The sequence below is a fragment of the Eutrigla gurnardus genome (assembly GCF_963514095.1).
Source record: "Eutrigla gurnardus genome assembly, chromosome: 20".
NCBI classification, from domain to species: domain Eukaryota; kingdom Metazoa; phylum Chordata; class Actinopteri; order Perciformes; family Triglidae; genus Eutrigla; species Eutrigla gurnardus.
Window position 1 is genome coordinate 11,080,847 of NC_139931.1, and position 23,052 is coordinate 11,103,898.

General features: G+C 41.8%; 1 protein-coding gene across 3 annotated transcripts; it reads left to right on the forward strand.

Annotated features, from left to right (window-relative positions):
- The first annotated feature begins 185 nt into the window (after positions 1-185).
- On the forward strand, positions 186-22,728 carry pbx4 (pre-B-cell leukemia transcription factor 4). 3 transcript variants are annotated; one of them, XM_084037358.1, is made up of 9 exons: positions 186-906; positions 4,931-5,004; positions 17,367-17,611; positions 18,092-18,282; positions 18,418-18,553; positions 18,668-18,824; positions 20,563-20,666; positions 21,613-21,699; positions 22,171-22,728. In XM_084037358.1, exons 1-9 carry the CDS (start codon positions 722-724, stop codon positions 22,258-22,260), a joined length of 1,269 nt encoding a protein of 422 aa, XP_083893484.1. In that variant the 5' UTR covers positions 186-721; the 3' UTR covers positions 22,261-22,728. The 3 variants fall into 3 exon arrangements, with proteins under 3 accessions (XP_083893484.1, XP_083893482.1, XP_083893483.1); XM_084037356.1 differs by lacking the exon at positions 20,563-20,666 and adding an exon at positions 3,232-3,345 and having other exon boundaries at positions 193-906; XM_084037357.1 differs by lacking the exon at positions 20,563-20,666 and having other exon boundaries at positions 201-906.
- The last annotated feature ends 324 nt before the right edge of the window (positions 22,729-23,052 follow it).

Here is a 23,052-nt window from a genome sequence, read left to right on the forward strand (position 1 = left end):
TGGTGCACCAGCTATTATGGACATGTATAATCTTTATTAGCAGCTTTTCTTATAGTAGTCTTAACGATTAGCCCACCCGCAAGCTCGCGCTCCTGTGGTGCTACGAGTTCAATGGTCAACGCGACGCACACTCCTCGCGCAGCCCAGAAGAACGTCCCACATCCTCGCGCGACATCAACAACAATGGCAAACCGTAGTCTGTTTTGGTAGGAGATTTCTGATTGGAGCTAGACGGTCCGAACGCTTCGTCGCTGCATTCCTGTCTTATTTCATTTTTTGTTTTTTGTTTTAAATCGGCGAGTTTTATTTTTTGGACAAGAGTGTGCTGTCTGTTGCAATGATTTTTTCGTTTTCAAATTTTTTAAATTCGAAAATGTGCGAGGCGCTGTTGGCGAGCTCACACAGTCTGTGCATGTGTGTCCCTGCTGCTTTTCTGCTGGGCTACGGCTACTAACCTAGCTGCTTTTCACTCGGTGGTTAGCTAACATTAGCCTGGCCGCGTTTATTGACTTGAAGGAAGAAAAAACACAAGCGAATGTAAAGCGTGTTTGTGCGATCTGTTTTATGACAACGGTCCATAACTATTTCCTCGTCGCTGCGGTCGGGTACATAAAGAAGTGTTGTATGATTTGTCGTAGAAAATACTTTGCTGGCTAGCTAACAGGCTAGCTATTTGTGTGTATTCTTCGACTGAGGAAAACGGCGAGTTTTCTTTGAAAGTATGGATGACCAGACCAGGATGATGACGGGTCTCACCGGACTCGGTGGACTAGCACAAGCCGACGTCGGTGACCCAGACTCGGTCAGGAAACAGCAGTCGCTCGGCCAACCTCAACAAGACATAGGGGATATCCTACAGCAAATAATGGCCATAACCGACGAAAGCCTGGACGAAGCACAGGCCAGGTAAGACAGACGAAGAGCCATTTTCCACACATGATAGCTTAGCTAAAGTGCTTTCTCTGTGTCTTTATTTTCTCAAGCTTTTCTGTGAAACGTTCACGTAAATATAAGGCAGTGCATAATTTGCAGCATTAACGCAACTTCGCGTTACATAGTAATCCGTTGCCGATCTAATGCATTTATATTAAGAATAACTTTAACACCCACATTACAGGGCTGTTGTAGTTTTGGAAGGAGGTTCTTTGTTACTTCAAATCGTGCTTTATTGTGTTTTTGTAGGTTGTAAACACGCTCGCTTGTTTGAAAAAGGGGGCGATTATGTTAATCTTAATTGGTGTATCGATGGAGTGTTAAATTAAAAAAAGTTTGAATTCCCTATTGAGTCTGTGACAATGGTTGCCGTCTAAAATGTACACAACCACTTGCCCAACAGTGATTCTGTATTTGAATGCATGGTTAAAAAAAGAACAATAACAGTTTCGTTTAGGCCACAGCAGTAGTAATTTTTTCCCCAAAGCTTTCATTAACCCCATGCATCAAAAAACCCCATCCTTTACATTTCATGACTTTAGTTGTCTTCCCATTGGCTTACAGGACAATATCCCTTTTGGAACACAGATTACTATTTACAATAATTATCAAAACTACCAAGAAGAAAGTCAACAGTACATACAAATCTTTCTGAGATTGGTTATGTTTTTAGGCATGTTTTTAAGTTTACTCGCATCAGAGCTATTCGTGAAACTAGGCATTCTGGTCAGGTTGCCAAAGCTTTCACAAATTACTATTCAGACTATGGCAAATTAGATTTGTCTAATTATAACAACATGTTTCCGAAATGCCTCTCCACATCAAATGAGTGTCGATAACACTAGTCATTGAAATGCAAATGAGCGGATAAATTAAGGTAAGGGTAAGGATTACCCAATTGTCCCACATATCAGCTCGATGCTGTATGTGATGACAGGGATCATCCATTCATGTGACTTGTCACTTAAAGTTTGAGGTATTCTGTCTATGATTATTTTTTGAGAAGTATGCATTGCAGTGGGCGACTGACCCACACTCATTTGCCATGTGGCTCCAGGAGCATACAGGCAATTTCAGATGTAGCGACAGCATTTCAACAATAGACAAGCGTCCACTGCAAGACTCTGGCCACAGTGTGATGTGTCATTAGCTAGTGATTTTCCACCCAACATTTGACCACCTGGTTCTCTTAATTAATTCACTCCTCTTTCACTCCCTCCCTCCCTGGTGTTCATCCTTTTCATTGTGTGCTGGGTGCAATCAATTCTCCTATAATGTGTACGCGAGTGCAGCTGTCCGCAAATCGAGTTTCTATTAATGAGATGGTGGTGAGGGGGAGGGATGATACTATACCAGCAGCCTATGAACACTGGGATATTACCTTTTCTTCATTACAACTTCGAGGACTTAATGAGGCCTTATTTTACTGACAAATGCAAATAGTTTTGCTTGCAATATTTATTATTTTTCATCTTCTCCCAGTCTTTTTTTTCCCTTCATGATTTGTGAATACCATTTATAAAAGAGTGTACTATGGTCCAACAGATAATGTAAATTTAAATGATTCGGATTTAAAGGTCCAATTAGAGTATATGAAATCATACTGGGTTCGTACTTAGATTTAAACAGGCTATTCTGAAAAACTAACTGAAGGTGTGGCTGCTTCGGACGTGCCAGAGGTGTCCTTGCTGTATGCTTGTATTGATTTAAACTCCCACTCGGCGCTGTCCTCTTCACACCATATATGTGCAGGACTAATACTAAAAAATGCAGCCTGCTGAAATTTCACTGGGTACAAATTGTGTGACATGTAGAGCTCCATTCCTTACTGCTGTCATGTGAATAGTATGTATATAATCATTTCAGGCAATTTTGAGACTAAAATATTCATCTCCCGAACAGTATATTTGTAGCATTAGCTGATGCTAAGTGTGGAATATTAGGCTGTTTGCTAATTTGCTTCTCATGTTTACTTCAGGTAGAAGGACAAAACCAGACTACTTGACTACACATAGTTTGCTATAAATAATATGTATCCGTTGGTATGACTTAAAATGTATATATCTTCATCATACTTAACACTGATCAAGTTTGTCACCCACACGTCAATATTTTCCTCGGCCCTGGTCTACAAGTTAATGTGTGGTGGCTCACATGTGAGCATGACGTCCCTGTCGTGTAGGGTGGCAGTGTGTTGGGATGGGGAGTGGTCAGGACAGCGCAAGAACTCGGTGTTGCAGAGTACACTTCCTGCGCACCATCCACCCTCATCCTCTCACCCTGTCGCCATATGTTCAGATGCTGGCCAGAAGAATCGCCGGCGCATTGGGGTGGATCAGACGACCCCACAGAGGGAGGGAGAGCAGGGGGGGGCATGGCAGGGGGTGGCCTGCCACTCAACTTCCAGCACAGGTCAGTACAGGACCGCATGAGCACCTCCTTCTCCCCCTCCTGCTCATACCCTCCATGCTGAAGGCAGCCCTCCCCCAACTCAATCCAGCAGTGACAGAATTGGTGGACAAAATGACATTTAATGCTAGACACATACTCTTTACATTATAGTGCCTCACAGAATATTCTCACAGAAAGACAGTCTTTCGTGGCATACAGTAGGCGCACTATTTGCCCACAGTCCCCTCATTAATACTGCAGTGGACATTCACAACTGGAATTGGTGTTGAGGTCAGGTGTAGCCAAATCATGTTCATCTGTGGTTGTTTTTACTGTGTTATTAGTCATGTTATTTGGAAAATATCTTTATTTCGGGGTGACTTCAGGTTATTTCTTGTTTCATGTTTCCCAATTCATGCTCATCAGAAACGGCGGCCTCATGCTGGTTTTGTTTTTCACCTAACTGTATGTTGCACTTTTTCCAATTACACATTTAGGCCTACGTTGTTGCCACTGACAACATCTATTTTGGCAAAAAGTGATGCCTGTTGTGACTTGAAAAACTTTCCATAGAAAACTTAAATATCCTTGTTTTCTTTATATGTGGAACTAGTCATGAAAATGCAAGGGGTGCACAAAATTACATAAACATTTTTAAAAAGATGATACAACAGCACTGTAACTTTGGGCACACACATACTGTAGAGTTGAACAGCACCTCTCTGACAATCACAACAATGTAATATTATAGACTACACGGGTGTAATATGCTTGTATTGCATGTTTAGTTACATGTTTACATGTTATTTTTGCCATTCATTCATTTTAGAATTTGAAAAACATCTGTTTTAAAATGCAGTTCTGTATGTACTACTTATCACTGCCTATCTCTGATCTAATTGGTGTCCACTGTTCGTACAGTAGTTAATCTTAGACACTATATTGTCAAGTAATTTAGGGTTCTATTGGGAACAGGGCTTTGTTACAGCATTCCAGTTTTACACGCTTTAATACACTGATAAGCTGTATGGGTGTGTGTGGGTGCATGGATGTGGATTAGCAGGAAATATATATAGATTTGATTAGAGTGAACTGTAGAAGTTTCTTCTTTTAATTGTTATTAGCCTGTTTAGCAATAAAGAGAACGTCTCTGATTAAATTAAAATTGCAACTTAATCCGAATCCTCTCAACTATCAACTCCCCATCTACTTTTATGGAACAAGTCATTTCAGTAAGTGGTAGAAACTAGATTACTCTGTATTAACATCGGAATATGGTGCTCAGTAATGATGACCTTGAGGTTTGGCATCATTACCTATCTCACAGTGCATAGCATTCGAATGACAACATTACTCTTGCTAGTTCCGATTTACGCATCGGGGATGTTTCTGCACCGACACTGGCATTTGCCTATTGAAAATACCTTTAAACAACGTGGCTCTGTCCTGCTGTGTTGCACTACACTCTTGACATGCTGTATGCATAATACATACAGCTCTTCTACCTGTTTTTATGGGGGAGGATATGGAATGACTTGAGATGGAGGTCTGTTTATCGTAATCCTCCTTGCTCTCTCCCTCTCTTATTCCCTCTTCTCTCTTACAGGAAGCATGCCCTGAACTGTCACAGAATGAAGCCAGCCCTCTTCAGCGTTCTCTGTGAGATCAAAGAGAAGACGGGTGAGTTTCTACTTCACTCGCTCTCTTTGTGTTCTCCAGTCTGCACAGGCTGTAACCTAGTGTTGAGATGTAGTGTGCCTTTGTTCCATTTTCCCTGGCACCAACTTACTTTTTTAAATGGCCTTGCAGAGAACTCTATTGATTGAATATTGATTGTAATTGTTATAGGACTGATTTAGCTGCATGTAGTTTGCATGCTATAGTCCAAGATCATTCTAAATATACATTAATGGTTGCATTACCCCCCCCAAAAAAAAAATCTGATTCCAAAAGAAAGTTCATGCACAGCTCGTTGACAGCAGGCAGATATGTTAAACTCCACAGGGGTTATTGCTTTACAGTGAAACTGTTATGCTATTTCAGTACAAAGACACATTTTCTTTCCTCCAACACTGTTAAAACAGCTACCTCTCAAAGTGTTGGGTAATTGTGTATTGGAAATACATTGATATGCATATCAATGATGTACCTCCATTCAAAGCAACAAGAAACTATTCTAACATTGTCTTAACAAATAATGATTGAGAAATGAATGTGAATATATCAGATTTGCCCTTTATTAATACAATTATTCCAGGCAACATGCTACTTATTCCCATCTTCTTAGCTATTCAAGTCAGCTATCTGACAGATTCTAGTGTGGTTCAAAGACGCAGGCCTGGGACGGATGGCAGATTGATGGTTATGGTAGTGTAAATGGGCTGCGTTTTTAAATCCTCTCCCTCTGCAGGTCTCTCTCCGTTCTTGTCTTTCGGTGTGCTTTTCTCTCTTTCACTTGCCTTGTGTATCTTCTAACAGCAAACCTCCCTTGTTCAAATAGAATTTGAAAATGCTGCACTGCTGCCTGTTGTGGCCCTCTGTCAATAATGTATTATTGCTCTCCAGTGATTGGACAAAAGTAAAGGCTAGGCTTGAGTGAGTGGGGCAGGGTACACTGTTTCCCAGGCAACCAGTGGGCTTATTTACCCTAATGCCATTCACTTTGATTTTCACATTTAGTCTCCCAGCAAACTAGAGAGAGGGTATGTGAGAACTCTTACAGTACGCTGAGCAGAAAAACAGAATTCATAGATGAAGGTTAAGAAAGGATTCATAGACGAGATGACTATGCCAACCAAGCTGTGGAGATCTTTGGCGTTGCCTGTACTCTGCTGGCCATCTGCCACGTAGTGCCCTCCTTACTGCACTGTGTACCTGCTTTGGCATTTCTCTGCTACTCCATCAGACCCCCTGCAGGCCCCATTATGTGCCTCTGGAATGTGAATTGACTTCTCTTCAGTGCAGCTTGTGGAAGACCCAATCAGTAGTCCTCTAGTATCTCTACAGATTTTCTGCAGTCTTTTTCCGCTAACAAACATGCACTTGTGTCGGCACACACTCGCATACACACTCGGGTCTTTCTTGCGCACATACACACACCGAAAAAGGATAAAAGCGAACTCGGTCTTGGGTCTACTCCTACTGCCTCGGTCTTGTCCTCTCCCCCTCCCTCCCTCTGCCTCGCTCCCATTCTTGAAAGAGAAGACTTGCTCTGAACTCGGGGCTTTGATATGGTAATGTAATGGTGCTAGTGGAGGAGGGGAGGTGGGGTGTGGGGGATGGGAGGTGAATTCCTCTGAGTGCTGCAGTTGGTTAGATTGTTTTCATTGTAAAGGAAATGTTCTGCGCAAATGCCAGTGCCCCCCCACCCCCCCAAAAAACACCCCCCATTTTACAACAGTGCCTGCGTTGTCCTGAGCTCCCACGTTAAACATGACCTCCATCTGCGTGAAATGTGATTCTTGTTAATACTTTATTAAAGATACACTCCAAAAAGAAATTAAAGCACTCGGAGAGAGACGGGAAATGATCAAAGTTAAGAGCTAGTGGCTTTGCTTCAACTCAGTTCTGTTCTCCCTCGCTCTCATGGGTATTTGCTGTAAAAATAGCTCTTGGTGCAATGGGACAGCTTATGCCAAAATCTCTCACAAGCCACTGCAGTTACTCTCAGAAGTTTTTCATTAAGTTTGGGCATGTTTGAGGCATTTCTCCTTACTTTTATGCATTCCTTGTGCTATACACATGACAGCAGTGGATCTGTCACTCACTCTGTTCTGCCACCCTGCTCCGGTCCCTCTTTCAAGCCTGAACATTCCCTGTTGTTTATTTTTGGTCAGGTTTTAAATGAAAGTAAAAAAAAAGTTTTTTTTAAAGTAGAATTAAAGCAAAGCAGTTTTTTTTATTTTAGCTTGGAGATGGCAAAGTGTGTTGTGAGTCTCCTCCCCCTCACGTGGACACGTCACACCCCCAACATTTGCCACTCATCTTGATAAGCTGTCTGATAAACAGCTCTGTGGGATAATGCAGCTAATTGGCTGTGTGTAAATAGTGGTAAACTAGTGAGCACCATGGCTATTTAAGACTGAAATGGCTAACCCGGTGTCACCTTTTATTATTGAGTTAATGTGCCAGTCTCTGTGTGTGTGTGTAACTGTACACCACCACTCATAGAAGCCATGTATCCCTCAGCAACAATGGTGAGGGTTTGCCAACAAGGATATCCTGATGGCCTGTAGCCAGTGTGATGTTAAGTTCAGCCAGTTGATTGCTCTTTTAGGTGCCCAGTTGTGCCAGTGTCCTAACAATGTGTCTGGGGCACTGGGTATTTGCTGTCTGCCTCCACCAAAGGCCAAGTCCCTTCTCTCTCCATCCTCTGAGTTGGAGATTTTATTAGAGCGCATACATTGCGTGGATCTTCAAATCATGAGCTATTTGGTTGAAAATGAACATGATTCCTGTAATGTTTTTTTCAGTTGACTGTAATATTAACTATCTTGGATGGAAAATTTTGTAAACACCTACAACCACCCAAATCTCACAGTCGGAGCCTGCCAGCAAAGCCAGCAGCACTTAGCTAGTATGTTGGCAAGGCGGTTAGCTGACGACCCATCATCACATCCTATTAATGTTTTGACAAGATGGATGAATGGTGAGATTTAGCCAAATCTATGGATTCGCTCTCTGGTTTCTGTTTTTCCATTGCTATTTCTGGTTGCATTTAATATAAAAGCTTCTCCTGTTTAGTTATTATATCTTAAAATAGTTATTATACTAACAAATAATTCAGTAAAAAAGTAATTGACATCAATTTGACTGTCCAGAGATGTACAATCCTACCTCTTTTTTTGAAAAGCTTCTAAGTTCCTCAATCACATTATTACCGTACCTTGGCATTCACAGCACTCAATTTTGTGAGTAAAAACATTTCACCTACGAAATGGTCACAGTTGCTTGTTAATTGAATTACAGCATCACGTCTTTGTAAAAAATGGTAACAAAACACCATTAAAAGTCACACGTGGTTGCCATGTGTTAATTCACAGCCAGAGCAAACACTTAAAATCTCATTTAAATGTGTATCTTTATTTTAGAGGCCATGCATGAATGTTGACAGCACAACATCACACATTGGTGTTAGCCTGTTGGTAGCGCACAATTTGTGATTATTTTTTTCTTTTTTAATTTTGTGGGGTGGGGGGGGGGGCATCATGATTGATTTAGATGTTTGTATTCCATGGACTCTGTCAGACTACAGTACATGAAGTCTAGTGAATCACATGCCTCATTAAAGCAACTTAATTATTATTAGTTTTCAAAGAGCCCAATTTGGAACAGAGCCATAAAATTTTTATGAGTTGTTAGGAACCTGTGGGAAGTCTTATTATATTTTTATGAGGCAAAGCATACATTGCCTTTTAAGCAAAGAGCAGTTACAAGATAAAAATAGTTTCTGGTAGAAATTTGACCTATGTGAAGCTACCAAACCGTCACTGCCAGTTTTACTATCACTTGGGTTTAAAACAAGAATAGGCCATCCACCTTTTGTACAGCCACGTCACCTTTTCACTTGGTCAAATCCTTTGCTTTTCTATTTTTAAAGAGTCAGTTTTATATTTACACCCACTCTGCAGTGGTGCTGGATTATCTCATTGTTTTTTCAGGATTCTCTGTTGTTTTTGTGCTGTCCTGCCACTCAATCGTTTTTTTCTTTTCTCTTTCCCCGACCCCTTTGCCGAAGAGAACGAAAAAAGATAGTGTGTGTTGGGGGGTGCAGGAGCGATACAGGGAGATTGATGAGGCAGTAAGAGCAGGAGTAATTACTCGGTGTCCATTCCCCAAGCCAGATTGGCAGACGGCTAATATCACACAGACCCCTGGCCCTGACAGACACACCACCACCCCCCACCACCCAACTCAAAGTGGGGAGGCAGAGCACCCCAACCTTCAGCCTAGGCCTAATGGTGTGTGGGCCAACTGATTTCCCCATGTGGTATTATTCCTCTAGGAATCGGACCTATCTGTATTGACACGGGAAACTGCTGTCTGGAGTTTGTTCTTGGATGGTAAAAACTCAGTGGAATTATTCACCTTAAAGACTGCTTCAGCATGATTTTGGCCATTATTCACCAAGAGCAGTAATTTGACTGCCTTCACTAAGTATATCACAGGGATATGCATAACTGATCATCAAATCTTTAATAGTGGCCAAACATGTTAATAAATTGCATGGTTATATTTGGGTAAATGTCAATTTTGTTGTGTGTTAGGTTAGGGTGTTTAGGGTTAGGTTTTTATTGGAAGAGGAGTTAGTAAACATGGGTCAACATCGATCAAGCATTTTGCCATTTGCCTGATATTTAAAACTGGCAATGTGTTTTAAAAAAGTGACATAAACTGAAAGTAAAAAGAACATAATTATTTGGGGTTACAGCAAATTATAAAGGGCAACAAATAAAACCCAGCAAGACATGGCCATGCATACATATTGGTAGACATTGCTGAAATGTAACTGGCACAAGTGACACAATGAAGTGCTATTTATGAGTGACCCATCAGTAGTGGTCAAGTATCACCCACAGGGTGGACTCCTAACTCTTCATCTCATCTGCCCTCCCTCTCAGCATGTCCAGGCCTCTCGCACTGTTTTTAGGCTTTGCTCTTAAAAGAAGCCGGCATCTCTTTAATTAAAGATATGTAAATGTGGTCTCAGCTGGATTGCATTAGTTTGGTGGCGGTGGGGTGGGAGAGTGTTGGAGCCTAGCGCCTAATCCTGACTAATTAAGGATTAATTACAATTGATGGGAGCCTTCCACCCCTTTGCAGTAGTGCACACTGCTGTCCCAGATGTATGTTTGTATATTTCACACCATGTCATACATGCAGGGGAGAAATGGAAAAGTCAGGGCCAGGGAGGAGGGGTTAGCAACCCCAAGATTAGCGCTATGCTTGGGGTTATTATAGATACTGGGAAGCCCATGCTTATTTTAAACTTGTGACACTCTTCATCAGTATAGATGGATGGCTTTATGTAATAGTACTGTTTGCTAATCTTGAATAAATCCATATTCTGAGAAGATGATTAGTTTGGGTTTCCATCAGTTTGTAATATGTACATTCATACATGTGTACGGGTTAGCAAAGCCAGTTAAAGATACCCTGTAAAACCACTGGTAAATTGTTATCTGGACCAGCCAGACATTATAGACAGTGATTTTATTCCATACTAAGCTGGTACGCTGGACCTGTGCAGACTAACTATGTAGCCTCAGCTCTCTCTGGCACCATCTGACTGTGTCATAATGCTTGTTCACTTGTTATAAATGGGCACTGCTCTTCTGATCTATCGCTTAATTGCCACCTAATTTGCATAACAGTGCAAATTAACGACCTCTCAAATGAGCGTTCATTTTTCACAAAGTCTTTAGGAGCTCCTTAAGAGTCTGTGCTAATGAGCACAGGAGGCAGCTGGCCTGATGAGAGTTGACTGGGGGAAGATCCTAGCAGTGCTTTAACAAGCCTCCTGCTTAGGTGCTCTTCGTCATCCTCCTCTTCCTCTTGTGACATTTCAAATTCTTTCTTTTCACATCTCTTCGTTTTTTCTCCGTGAGCAGAACTGTACTAGACTGGGTGTATCATGTTGGAGATGTTGTTACGAGTGCTCGACGTTTAGTTCATGTGCCATATTGTCAGCAAATTATTTTCTTGAACAAGATCTTCTGTTTCTTAGTCGCTAAACATATCTGTGTGGTCCATTACTAGTCAGTCTGATGGTTTCCCCCAAATTGAACATTCGTAAGATTATATGTGAATACAAGCTATGAGCGAATGCTAGTGTATTATTTGACTCACAAACTCATCCAGATAATAATGCAAAGTCCTACCCAAACGTTTGTGACTGAAGCCAGATTTTGTGCTACCTTTTGCTCACAAGCCCATAGTTTTAACAATACAAATGCACAAAATATGACTATTGACGTTTTGAGTTTACTGTATTATTTTAGGGGGTTTAAGTTACGTTTTGATTAGTATTTTTCAATTTATATGATGAGCTTTGTTGGCGCTTGATTTCTATTTTCACATTTCCTGGGCGGGCACTATATATGAAAATACTACTATTAGTATCAGGAAAATTATTTTAAGCATTATCATTAACTTAAATATATGTTTGCTTTTATTTGCTTTTCAGGACACTTTTGCAAAAACCTATTGAATGGCTATCGAAATATTTGCATACTATGCAGCATATAAATGAGACAGTGTAGATCCTTTATTGCCATCTATCTGTGCAAATTAAGTCACAACCCAAATAGATCCATCCCTCATTAGTGTTTGTGTGTGTTTTAGTGTGTGTGTGTGTTTGTGTATGACCATTCAAAGGGGGTACACATAGTCATCGCTTGAGTGTCCAAGCCTCTCTCTTTAGTTAATTAAGGGCTGATTAATGATGTGTTGGACTGAAGTGTTGTGTTTGCCCAAGGTGTGAGTTCTCCAATTCACACCTTAATCGTGTGTGTGTGTGTGTGTGTGTGTGTGTGTGTGTGTGTGTGTGTGTGTGTGTGTGTGTGTGTGTGTGTGTGTGTGTGTGTGTGTGTGTGTGTGTGTGTGTGTGTGTGTGTGTGTGTGTGTGTGTGTGTGTGTGTGTGTGTGTGTGGCAACAGGACTCTTGTGGACTACCCAAACAGATGCTGATTAGCGTGAGCTGCTTAAAGAAGGAATGGACATATGGATTAGTCTCATTAAGTAGACTGTACTCCACACAATAACACCATTTTAGAAGAATGGGGTACACCCTTTTTTTAATGTGAATTTGCAGTTAACATTTAGTTTTACCCAATATCCATTTGGCAAAAAGCCCATCAGAGAATAATTCATTTTTAATGCCATATTCTTCAACTTGATCAAGGCAGAATTGTATTCACCCTAGCGCTTACTGAATGGTATGGTCAATCAAATTACTATATGCACAGAGGAACTTGTTTGTGAAAGTTGACAAGCATTATATGAGCATATGATTTTACATTTAGTCTTTACTGGGTGACTAATGGGCCAAAATGAATGTGAAAGTTTGTATTTCACTGCATGGACTTAAAGGTCAAGGAATTTGATGAAACTGCTCGCTCTTCTCTAAAGCCACTCATCACTGTTTTCTGCATAGTGGAAGTCAAACTGATCCAATATAAGAACATGGAAAAATAAAATGAATATTAAGTGGTGTCGGGTTTGGGTTGCGTCACACTTCCACTAGGGCTGCTCTTGATTGAATAGTAGTCTCGATCACAATTTGCCCTCCAACAACAAACAAGGTTAACTTCTATATTGACAATTTCAAGATAGACGATAGCAAACGCAGCTGGATATCAAATCCTTAACTAACAGACATCCACCAAGGGGCGATCAAGATGTTTTGGCTTAATTTTTGTGGAGCTGTCATGTTGCTGAATGTGTGGCCTGCAGCAACAGCCTGTGAAAATCTTTCCTCAATGTTGCTGCTGCAGTTCAGAGGAGAAGAAGAGGAGAATTATCTTCTTTTAGGTCTTATTTTGAAGCAAATAGTTGTTTATAAACAGGTATGCTGCACATTGGCAAAGTGAAAGCAACTAACTTAATCAGAATCTTATGGAATCTTATGGTAGTCTTATGGTTAATGCATGCTACTCAGAGTAATCGTAGTGACCGGCTCGTCAGCCGCCAGCATGGAGTCTCTCTCTTGCACAGTCCTGTTTATAAGTGAACAGCTAACGTTAACAGAGGGTTCATTGACTTGCACTATGATACGTTCAAGCTCTATACAGCAAAAATTAATATTGGGGCAAAGGTGATTTATAACATTTTCATGATGTGTTCAAATCTAATCTTGTTCAATTTATTTTTTGATGAGAAACTGAAATAAATGTAGTTTGAAGATGTTTTCATAACAAGGTCAAATATATATTAGAAATGGAATTAGACCTCTTTAAACATCAGCAAAAATCTGAATTGCCAGGTCCCGACTTTAGAAAAATGTACATTTGCAGGAATATAGTATAACATGGTACAACAATAATGAGCAGTGCTCTGTTCATTTAAATGTGAGAGTGCAATACTACAAATATTTAGTTTGAAAACTTCAGGGTTGTGTTTTAGTTTGGACGTGCAGAAATGGAGACCTTTGGAAAAAGATAACTCGGTGTCCCTTCCTGATTCATTACCCACATAAACATCAGACTCGACTACTGCTCGAGGTTAATTTCAACATAGTTGATTAATTACAAGTGTTGCCAGCCTTTTTGTCTATGCTTGTACAGTTAAATTATGTTATATATGTCATACTACTCTGAAACAGCGCTAAAACGCTCGTCTGAATAGAGATTGTTCCTGTTTTACAACAACAATATAGGGGTGTGGATGATTTTTTTTTTTTTTTTAAGGGTTGCAAATAATTTGTTTTGCCCTCACGCGCAAACAGTTTTAATTCTTATACAGGGTTTTACCCATCATATCTCTCGAGCTGCAGTTGAAATTTGTTTTTGTGAGGCAAATTTGCATATTCATGGAGCGTATTTTCATTGTGAAAACCATCTTTCTTTGGCCCATTCTCTTTATCTGAATTCTCTGTCTGTAATGAAAGGAAAAACTGTTTTCACAGTCCTATCTTTTCACTCTTTCTGGCTTTTTCGCTCTCTGGCACGTCTGTACTCTGGAATCCGTATATTTCTGTAGCCTCTCTCCCTCCCTCCCTCTCTCTCTCTCTCTCTGTCTCTTCCTCTCTCGCACACATATCTTCTCCTGTGACTCCTTTTTTCAATTCTCCTTGGTTCTCCTTCTACCCTCGCTCTCTCTCTCTCTTACCTTTTTCCCCCTTTTTTTCCCTTCTCTATCCTCTCTCTCCCACTCCCTTGCTCTCTCCCAGTGAAAGGCTGAGAATACCCAAGGGAGCTGATGCAATTAAAATGCTAATCCTGTCTGTCTACAGAGAGAGGGAGAGGGGGGGGGGCTGACAGCATGAGGGATTGCGGCTCACATGGAGAACTCGACTGAAATGGAGAACAGAGGGAGGGTGGGGGGGCACTGGGGGAGGTGGGTAGGGGTGGGCTGAAAGGGAGAGGGGGGAGGGGATGTGTGTTGGGGGGAGACAGAGTGAAAAAGGGGATGCTAGCGAGGGAAAAGACAGACAAGGATAAAGCTTGTGTTGTGAGCTGAGCAATGATATACTGACTGCGTTTAAGTCTTATCTATTCCTATGTGTGGAAGGCATTACAGTTAATGTACAGCACTACACTATTGGTAAGGTTGTTCACCCTTACCTGCACCACTTCATATATTGTGTGTTGTGTCTGCACAGCACACACTGTTTCCACATTGGCTGTGCAGAAATGAGAATGATTATGTATGCAGCGAAAGCCCAGCTGGATACCCTGAATATTTCATAGTATGTGTTGCTCGCTCCGTCTCTCAATGCCACACAGCCCAGCTAGGGCGGTAACGTGTGCATAATGGTGTGATTTCTAAGAGCTGTGGATGCAGGCTGTGGGCCCTAAGCTGTCTTCTTATTAAAAAAAAAAAAAAAAAAAAGCAAATTTTATGTATCATTACTTACAGCACTCTGACTTTTAGTTTCTCCGTAACATAACCAGCCCAGTGGCGATTTCAGGAGCTATTTGATCAAAAGGAAGCGCTGCTTAAATGTTGGCAAAACAGCCAGCCAGCTCTCAGACATGCAGATTTTATTATTTGTATTTGTCAGGGTCTCATTGTTGGTTTGTGATGCTCAGACTGTTTTAACCTGCGCCCATGTCATATGGTCTTTTTCTGTGCAGTCTCTTAAGTCATCTCAGCAGCTGCTATAATGCCACTAGGCCACTAGACTGTGCATGAATGCAATTGTGGGTAATCACAGCTTAATTGGAGTAATTAGGGGAATGTAGGGGCATTAGGCTACAGCTGGGGGCCATAATGAGGAGTGGGGGCAAAAGGGAGGGGTGAGAGGTGAAAAGCTTTGAGAGCCACAGTTGCCCTCTTCACTATAGGTCAGTTGTACTTTTTAGCGAATGTACAGTAAAGATCACCCCGACGCATAAGTTCATACAACTGGCTCTGTCCTTGGTGGAATGGGCAACATTTTGTCAGTACACACAAAGCTTTAACTGCCATTAGTGCATGGGCAAAGTATCCAAATAGTCATGTAGATGCAACAGGTACAAAACGAATACCTCGGGATCAATAAATTATCTTTAGGTTATCTGATAGGAACTACAGAGATTGTTTGTGAATGACTGAAAGGAAAGAAAAAGAGGAGGGAAAGAGATGGGCGAATCAGGGTCATTAGTTCAGGCGGCTGGGTCTGCTGCATTCCTGAGCCCTGAGATGGGGGAGCAGCAGAGCAGGAATGTGCCTTGGAGAGAGAGGAGACCTAAGCGGAGGGAAAGAAAAAAGGCAAGAAGGAACAAGAAAAAAGGGGAGGGAAAGTTGGACAGTTTGCTATGAGAGGCCTTAAATGGTGGAACAGACTCATTTATCAAATGATGTTTGAAAAAGCAAAAAACTCCTCTTCTCCACACTACTTGGAAACTTTAAGCAAAACTGTTTTTGTCCTCATTTCTTTCACATCTGTTAGTGCTACAGTACAGCTCTGCTCATTTGTCAGCTCTGACTGCTCAACGGCTGAAAACTCTTTCCTTTTTTCAGCGTCCAAGTCTTTGGGACTACTATGACAACAATGTAAATAATCAATATGTAACTTGCGCTAACAAGAGAAGCTGTGAGTTCGTGCACCCCCTAACCTTTGATGATGAGCTTTGAGTAACTAGCGTAATCCGGAACGAGGATAACCACCTAGCCTAGTTCCACTGGGATTAATCTTGTCATCCATATTGTTGGCGTCTCCCTTCAAAATCCTCATTCATTTACTCTCCAGTTTTAAAAATCAACATACTACAACACCTGTGGACACACTATTGTGGCTGCAGCAAATGATCAATTAATTATCAATTAATTTGCTTGTTTTTAGTTGTTGTTTAAGCCACAATCTTTTAAACAAATAACAGAAATGCCCAACACAATTGCTCAGAGACGTCTTCAAATTGCTTAATCTGTGTGACAGCCCAAAACTCAAAGATATTCAGTTTACAGCGATGAATGTTGAGCATTTTGGCTTAAATAATATCGGCAACAATTAATCAATTATCAAAATAGTTGGTTGAGAATGTTTAATTTTCTGTCGATGTCTAATATCCCCCGTTATTTTAATTTCTGTATAGGTACTGCACGTCTCATATCATGATTACAGTTGACAAAATAAATGTAGTTAATACGTAGTATGCCCAAGACTGAATTGTGATCCCCAGTTTCTTCTCTTACTTTCTGAAGTTGAATGATTGAAAAGCAAAAGGTGTTAAAAGCTTCAGGCTCTGAAAAGATCGGCTTCTGTTATAAACTTTTGTGTGTGTTGTGTGTGAGTGTGTGTGAGAGAGAGAGAGAGTGTGTGTGTTGTGTGTGTGTGTGAGAGAGAGTGTGTGTGCGTGTGTGTGTGTGTGTGTGAGAGAGAGAGAGAGTGTGTGTGTGTGAGAGAGAGATGAGAGCATGGCTGCAGGCTGACAGAGGTCCTGGTATAATGCAGTGGTGGAGAGCAGCAACTGATAACTATACTTATGGCCACTGGGGCTCATAGTGACAGCACATGCACTCCCATTACTGGTCCCATGCCTCATGCCCTTATCTTTGGCAGCCTGCCACAGAGGGACCACACTGCCCTCTGCTGTTGATTTGGAGGAAGTTTGGGCTCATTGAGAATTCAGCCAGGCACTCATAGCAATGACTCAGGGGAGACACTTGACTGGATTTTGACAGGGCTGCACTTCTTTGAATTTTAGCAGTGATAAAGTGTCTTCCAAAGCATCCCTAGAACCCACAGTATTCACCTTCTCCTTGAAGGGAAATGTGTGGTCTGTCAATTTTCAAAAACATTTTGACCAACAGGTTTTTTTTCAGCTCTAGAATAGTTTGGGCAGGCTTTTTCTAAACAGGTGACTGACAAACTCCTATACTTTTTCCCTTCTTCTGTCCAGTGCTGAGTATACGAGGTGTGCAGGAGGAGGACCCCCCAGATCCCCAGATCATGCGGTTGGACAACATGTTGCTAGCAGAGGGTGTGTCAGGACCAGAGAAGGGTGGAGGATCGGCTGCAGCGGCTGCAGCTGCAGCAGCAGCAGGGGGCTCACCTACTGACAGCAGCATTGAACACTCCGACTACAGAGCCAAGCTCGCCCAGATTCGCCAGATCTATCACTCTGAGCTGGAGAAGTACGAGCAGGTGTGTGCAGAACTGTCCTAACTGCTTGAAGATATACTGTTAGCCACAATCATGAACATGTTACATACATGTATGCCAGTCAGTGGGAGAGATAAACGTATGTGGGTTTGTCAGCCAGTTAACAATCGTCATCATAAAAGGAAATGTACAGTAAACTAATGATTTTATTCCAGCTATGCAACACTCAGTGTTTGGTGATATATTCATTAATATTATTAGCTGCTGCAGTGTTTGAGAACCACTGCTGAAGACTGTATTTTATGGATCCAATGCTACTACAAACTCACAAAGAGAGTATCCTGATGTTACCCTTATTGTCTCAAAAAAAAGAGAAAGAAAAGATGAGGCATCATTGACAGGAGTCGGACAGCTGAGGCATGTCATCATCAAATCTGTCACGACACAGGATAGGATAGAATCTGTGCTTGGGCTATCTTTTTACAGTAGTGTTCAACTCCCGTCTCTCTCTCCTTGGTCCAGGCCTGCAGTGAGTTCACCAACCATGTAATGAACCTGCTGAGAGAGCAGTCTCGCACACGGCCCATCTCTCCCAAAGAGATTGAGCGCATGGTGGCCATCATCCATCGCAAGTTCAGCTCCATTCAGATGCAGCTCAAACAGAGCACCTGTGAGGCCGTCATGATTCTCCGCTCACGCTTCCTTGACGCCAGGTCTGTCTCTCTCTCTCTCTTTGTGTGTGTGTGTGTGTGTGTGTGTTATTTTCTTGAGGGCTGAAGTGATCTCAGCTTGTTGACATTGTCAGACTGCAAGCATGTTGGTCATTATCCTTTCTCTCTGTGTGGCAGACGTAAGAGGCGCAACTTCAACAAGCAAGCTACAGAGGTGCTGAACGAGTATTTCTACTCCCACTTGTCAAACCCTTACCCTAGTGAGGAAGCCAAGGAGGAACTGGCCAAAAAGTGTGGGATCACTGTGTCTCAGGTGATTGCAAAAGGACATTGTCATGTTTTTTTTTATGTTTATAAGGGGGGGAAATATACGGAATATACTGACAGATAATGGAATCCACATAGCTGACATTCATCTGTTCTTCAGGTCTCTAATTGGTTTGGCAACAAGAGAATACGCTACAAGAAGAACATCGGTAAGTTCCAGGAGGAAGCAAACCTCTACGCAGTTAAGACAGCGGTGGATGCTGCCAATGTGTCTGCGCAGGCTAGCCAGGCTAACTCTCCGGCAACGCCCAACTCAGGTACTTGCTCCATCTTGTCTATTAACGAGCCCTGTCCCTTCTCATTAACAGACTTCAGATCCACAACTTGAACCCCATTGAAATACACTATGACTGTATGAAGGACTGACTTGTTTAAAGGAAATGCCACACTGTACACTGCAAGTGAGCTCTCGGCCAACTGTCCGCACTGTTCAGAGTGTTCATGTCAAATAATTGGCCAACACAGTAAATAATATACTTGTGTATAATAAGAAACCTAGAGAGAAGCTTTACTCATTCTGTACTGCTGCTGCAGGCCAGCTGTTAAGGGTAGTGCCCACTTTCACATTCTGGCAGCATAATTTGTCTCAATCATAACATCAAATAAAATCTAAGAAAGAAGAAAATTTATTTGGACATTTGTGACCTAGTTAATCTCCAATATTTTACAGGAAGCATTTGATTGTATTGTATCCTAGCCATATTTTCTCAAATGTTTAAGATTTCAAGTTGATTGTAGCTCATTTGGTTTTCTGTCATGTAAAGATGGTGTGAAGGACAGTTGTTTAGGATCAGACGGCTGAGGGTTGTGCAGTGTTGGTTGCCTTAGTCTGTGATTTGCTTTTATCTTGTGCTGTTTTGTGTGTGCTTTCCTAACATATTTTCCAAAACTTAAAAATGTTGTGGAACTGATATTCATGGTGTCGGTAAGAGGGACTCATCTGATGTCTGCTTCAGGTGCTTTCTGTCCATCTCTGATCATTTCTTTCTACAAATCGTCCCCATTCATTATTTATTGAATTGCTTTGTGCGTGTTACTTTTATCTTTGCATCTATGTATTACATAGTCTTATTTTTAAATAATTACTCAACACATGGCACACAGTAATAATAACCTCGATTGGACCAGGTAGGTGCCCATTCAGACGTTTTGAATTAAGTCCTTAGCCTTCCCCTTCTCAAAATAAATGGCAACCACTTTGGACAGCCAATTTAGTGACAAACTCGAAGCTGTCTGTGTGAGAAATGGCATTTTATAAATGGGTCAAAATAGTAAGAGGTAGTATAGCACAAATCACTGAATATGCAGATGTGTGCAATTGACCATAGTTAATTGTTCAGTTCATACCATGATCTTTTGACTGGTGAAAAATGCACAAAATAGTGTTGGTATTAACCTTAATTCCAAACCGTTAGGGTGAGATGCATGCTAAGAATGCAATATGACTCGACTTCTATGGTCAGATACAATGTAATCAGTTACTGGATATCTCTATGTAAATTTGTACTCACACACAGTTTTTCTTTTGTAAACGTGAGTTTCCAACAAGAATTTTCTGATTCAAGGGATTCAAACGTGGTTAAAGCAGACCACAACACATGCAATGAATCCTGCTGTCGGAAAGAAACGCCTCCTTTCATCCACTGCAATCCAGCCCTGACTTATTGTAGCCCATGATTACAGACAAACACCACCAACTCATGGGAACAGATTTGTGATTTTGTTTTACTTTATATTTTAATGGTTTTATTTTCCAACTGGCACACAATAAACAGTTGGTGTGTGCAGATGCTATGTATGCTAAAGAGAAGCCAGGCTTCAAGGTTTGTAAAATTATCCATTCACAATATGCTGGCTCAGAACATTGCCCCGCATAATGAAGCTGGTTATTAAAATCTACTTCTTTCAGTCAATGTCCATGACCAGTGCTGACCTTTTGACCCCATGGCACTGTGGTTGAGCTGATTGGATATTGGCTATATATATTGCCTGCAGGGTCACCGGGGTCATACAGTTTGTCTCACACAGGCGATGCCTACCTCAGCCTGCATTCCCTCAACGGGGAGGGTCTCAACATCGCCCCCTCTCTACAGCCGCAGGTATGCACTGAGGACAGCTGCAGAGTTGACCTCAATGCTGTTATCCCACCTACCCAGAGTCCCTCGATACCTACCCTTAGCGTAGCTCCTTTTGAACTCGACCTCTCCTCAGATCCCATCCTGACTTCACCTTTGACCCCCATCAACTCCTCCCCCAACAACACACAATCCAACTGACCCGTCTTTGCTCTGTACAGTGAGCCCTGAAGAGCTTGGCTTCACTCAAGAGGAATAATGCCAGTTTTTGTTGCATATCCTACTATATTTATATGTACACATCGTCCCATTCATATGTATTTCTTGAGAGCACAGGGTCAGACTCAACACCGAACCCCAGGAGCAGTTTAGGGATATCAGGGCCTTCCTGAGGAATCTTGTCATAGAGCTGGAATATCTGTGGATTGAACCAACAACCCCTCTGATTAAACGTCAGTTTCTCTACCTCTAGGTTCTCCTGCACCTTCCTTCAACAGTCACCTGCCCTTCTAGTCCTTGTTTTTCCCTGCCCTTTCCTCACTTTCCTTGATCCCATCTCTCCATATGTCCTTACCCCTAGGTAGACAAAGAAGACATTTCCTCAAACTGAACTGTCCTTGCCAACAACTGATTGTTGTCTGTCACTGAACGCAGTTTTGTTTTTCTGGAAGAGTCCACAGATTTCTGCTGTAAGGCAAAATATAATAATATAATATAGGAATTTCATAATAAACAAAGGCTTTAGTTGCAGTCTTTCATGGCAATTGGAGCAGACGTTGTTTAATGGAGAGTTGTTACGTTAAAAACTAGTGAAACTAGTTCACAAGCAGGAAGTGGGTCAGTAATACAGACCAGCTCTGACCGGCATTCAGTATAAGTTTGTGGCTCTGTTCAGTCTGTGGTTGTTAAAAACAAAAAAAACTGTCCAAATGTAGTGTTGAGATTTGTGGGTATGTTTTGTCTTTGACAGGTGGATACCCTGCACCGTGCTACACACCTGACGGGCGGCTATGAGGAGCTGTCGGGTAGTGGCCTCTACACCCATCATCGCCTGGATGTGAGTACCAACTAAAAATACCTTATTTTATGTACCTGATGAATGTTTGCAGTTGGTAGCCAGGATAGTCGCCTTGAATATGCTCAAAATGTATCTCTATGGTACAAATAACACATATTTGAACAATTATGAGATCCAATCTGCACCTTGAAATATTGTCATTGAAATGTTGTTGGACAACGGTTCAAAACATTCGTGGTTATTATACTTTAAAAGCAAATGTAGCCGAGTTTTAGCTTTGGGTGATGTAACGACGAGCCTCGACATCTTTGAACAGCAAGTGCCGAGCCAAATCCAATTTGCCTCTCTTCTGCGGCTTTTGTTGCTCTAAAAAAGAACGGCGAGCCCTAATCAGTGAGCTATCTGGAAGCTGCATCATTTGAATAGTCGGCAAAAATATAGCTGATCTAGAGTAATTAATAATGATGAAACTCCTTCATGCAGAATACTCTTTTCCCTGAATGTTTGCAGGCTAACAGCTGGCAGGACACCACCAACCCCCCCTCGGTCACCTCTCCTCCCGGTCCTCCTGGCAGCGTCCACTCAGACACCTCCAACTGATTCGGTGGCTCTCCCTGCCATCACTTCATTCCTGCTGTGGTCTGCTTCCGACTACCATCCTCCGTTTCCATTTTTCACTATTCCCTCGTCTCTCAACTGGACAGCCACACAGGGCTGTGCTAGCATTTCATAAACACAAACTGTGCTGGAACACAGGACAGCCGAACAGTAGTTAGGGGGAGTTCTTCCTCCGCCCCACAGCTCCACTTCAATGCTAGACGCTCCTTAACTCGGAATAAAAACGAGGAACGGAGCTCACTGATGCCGAGACAGATAGAACACATCTTGACTATCAAGGACTTTTTGAAAACCACTGACCCAGCTGTGTAGATGATCATGATGTCTGTACATTGTGTATATGCACGTTAACTTCACACAGTACTCACACTGCTTGTCCATGTGCTGTTGACCTCTGCACTCGACCCTTTGCTTTGGAAAACTGTGTGTGATTGCCTGTATCTCGTGAAGCCTTTGGCATTTGACAGCCAAACTGTTGATACGGATCACCAGGGAGCTCTGCTCACCTCGCTCGTACCAAAGTGCTGCCCCAGTAGTTGTCAACACATCTGTTCCTCCGAGATCACCCTCTGCCGACTCAACACAAGACACTGTTATATCTTCCAGTCCTTTATAGCTTGATGTTTCATTCTGTTAAGAGATTTAAACAAAGTGAATAATTGAGATATGCACAAACATGTGTGCACCCCGCTTTCACAACACACACACACACACACACAACTTTGCAGCCGTTTTCATAGTGAGCTGACATAAAATATGTGTCAAGCACAAAAG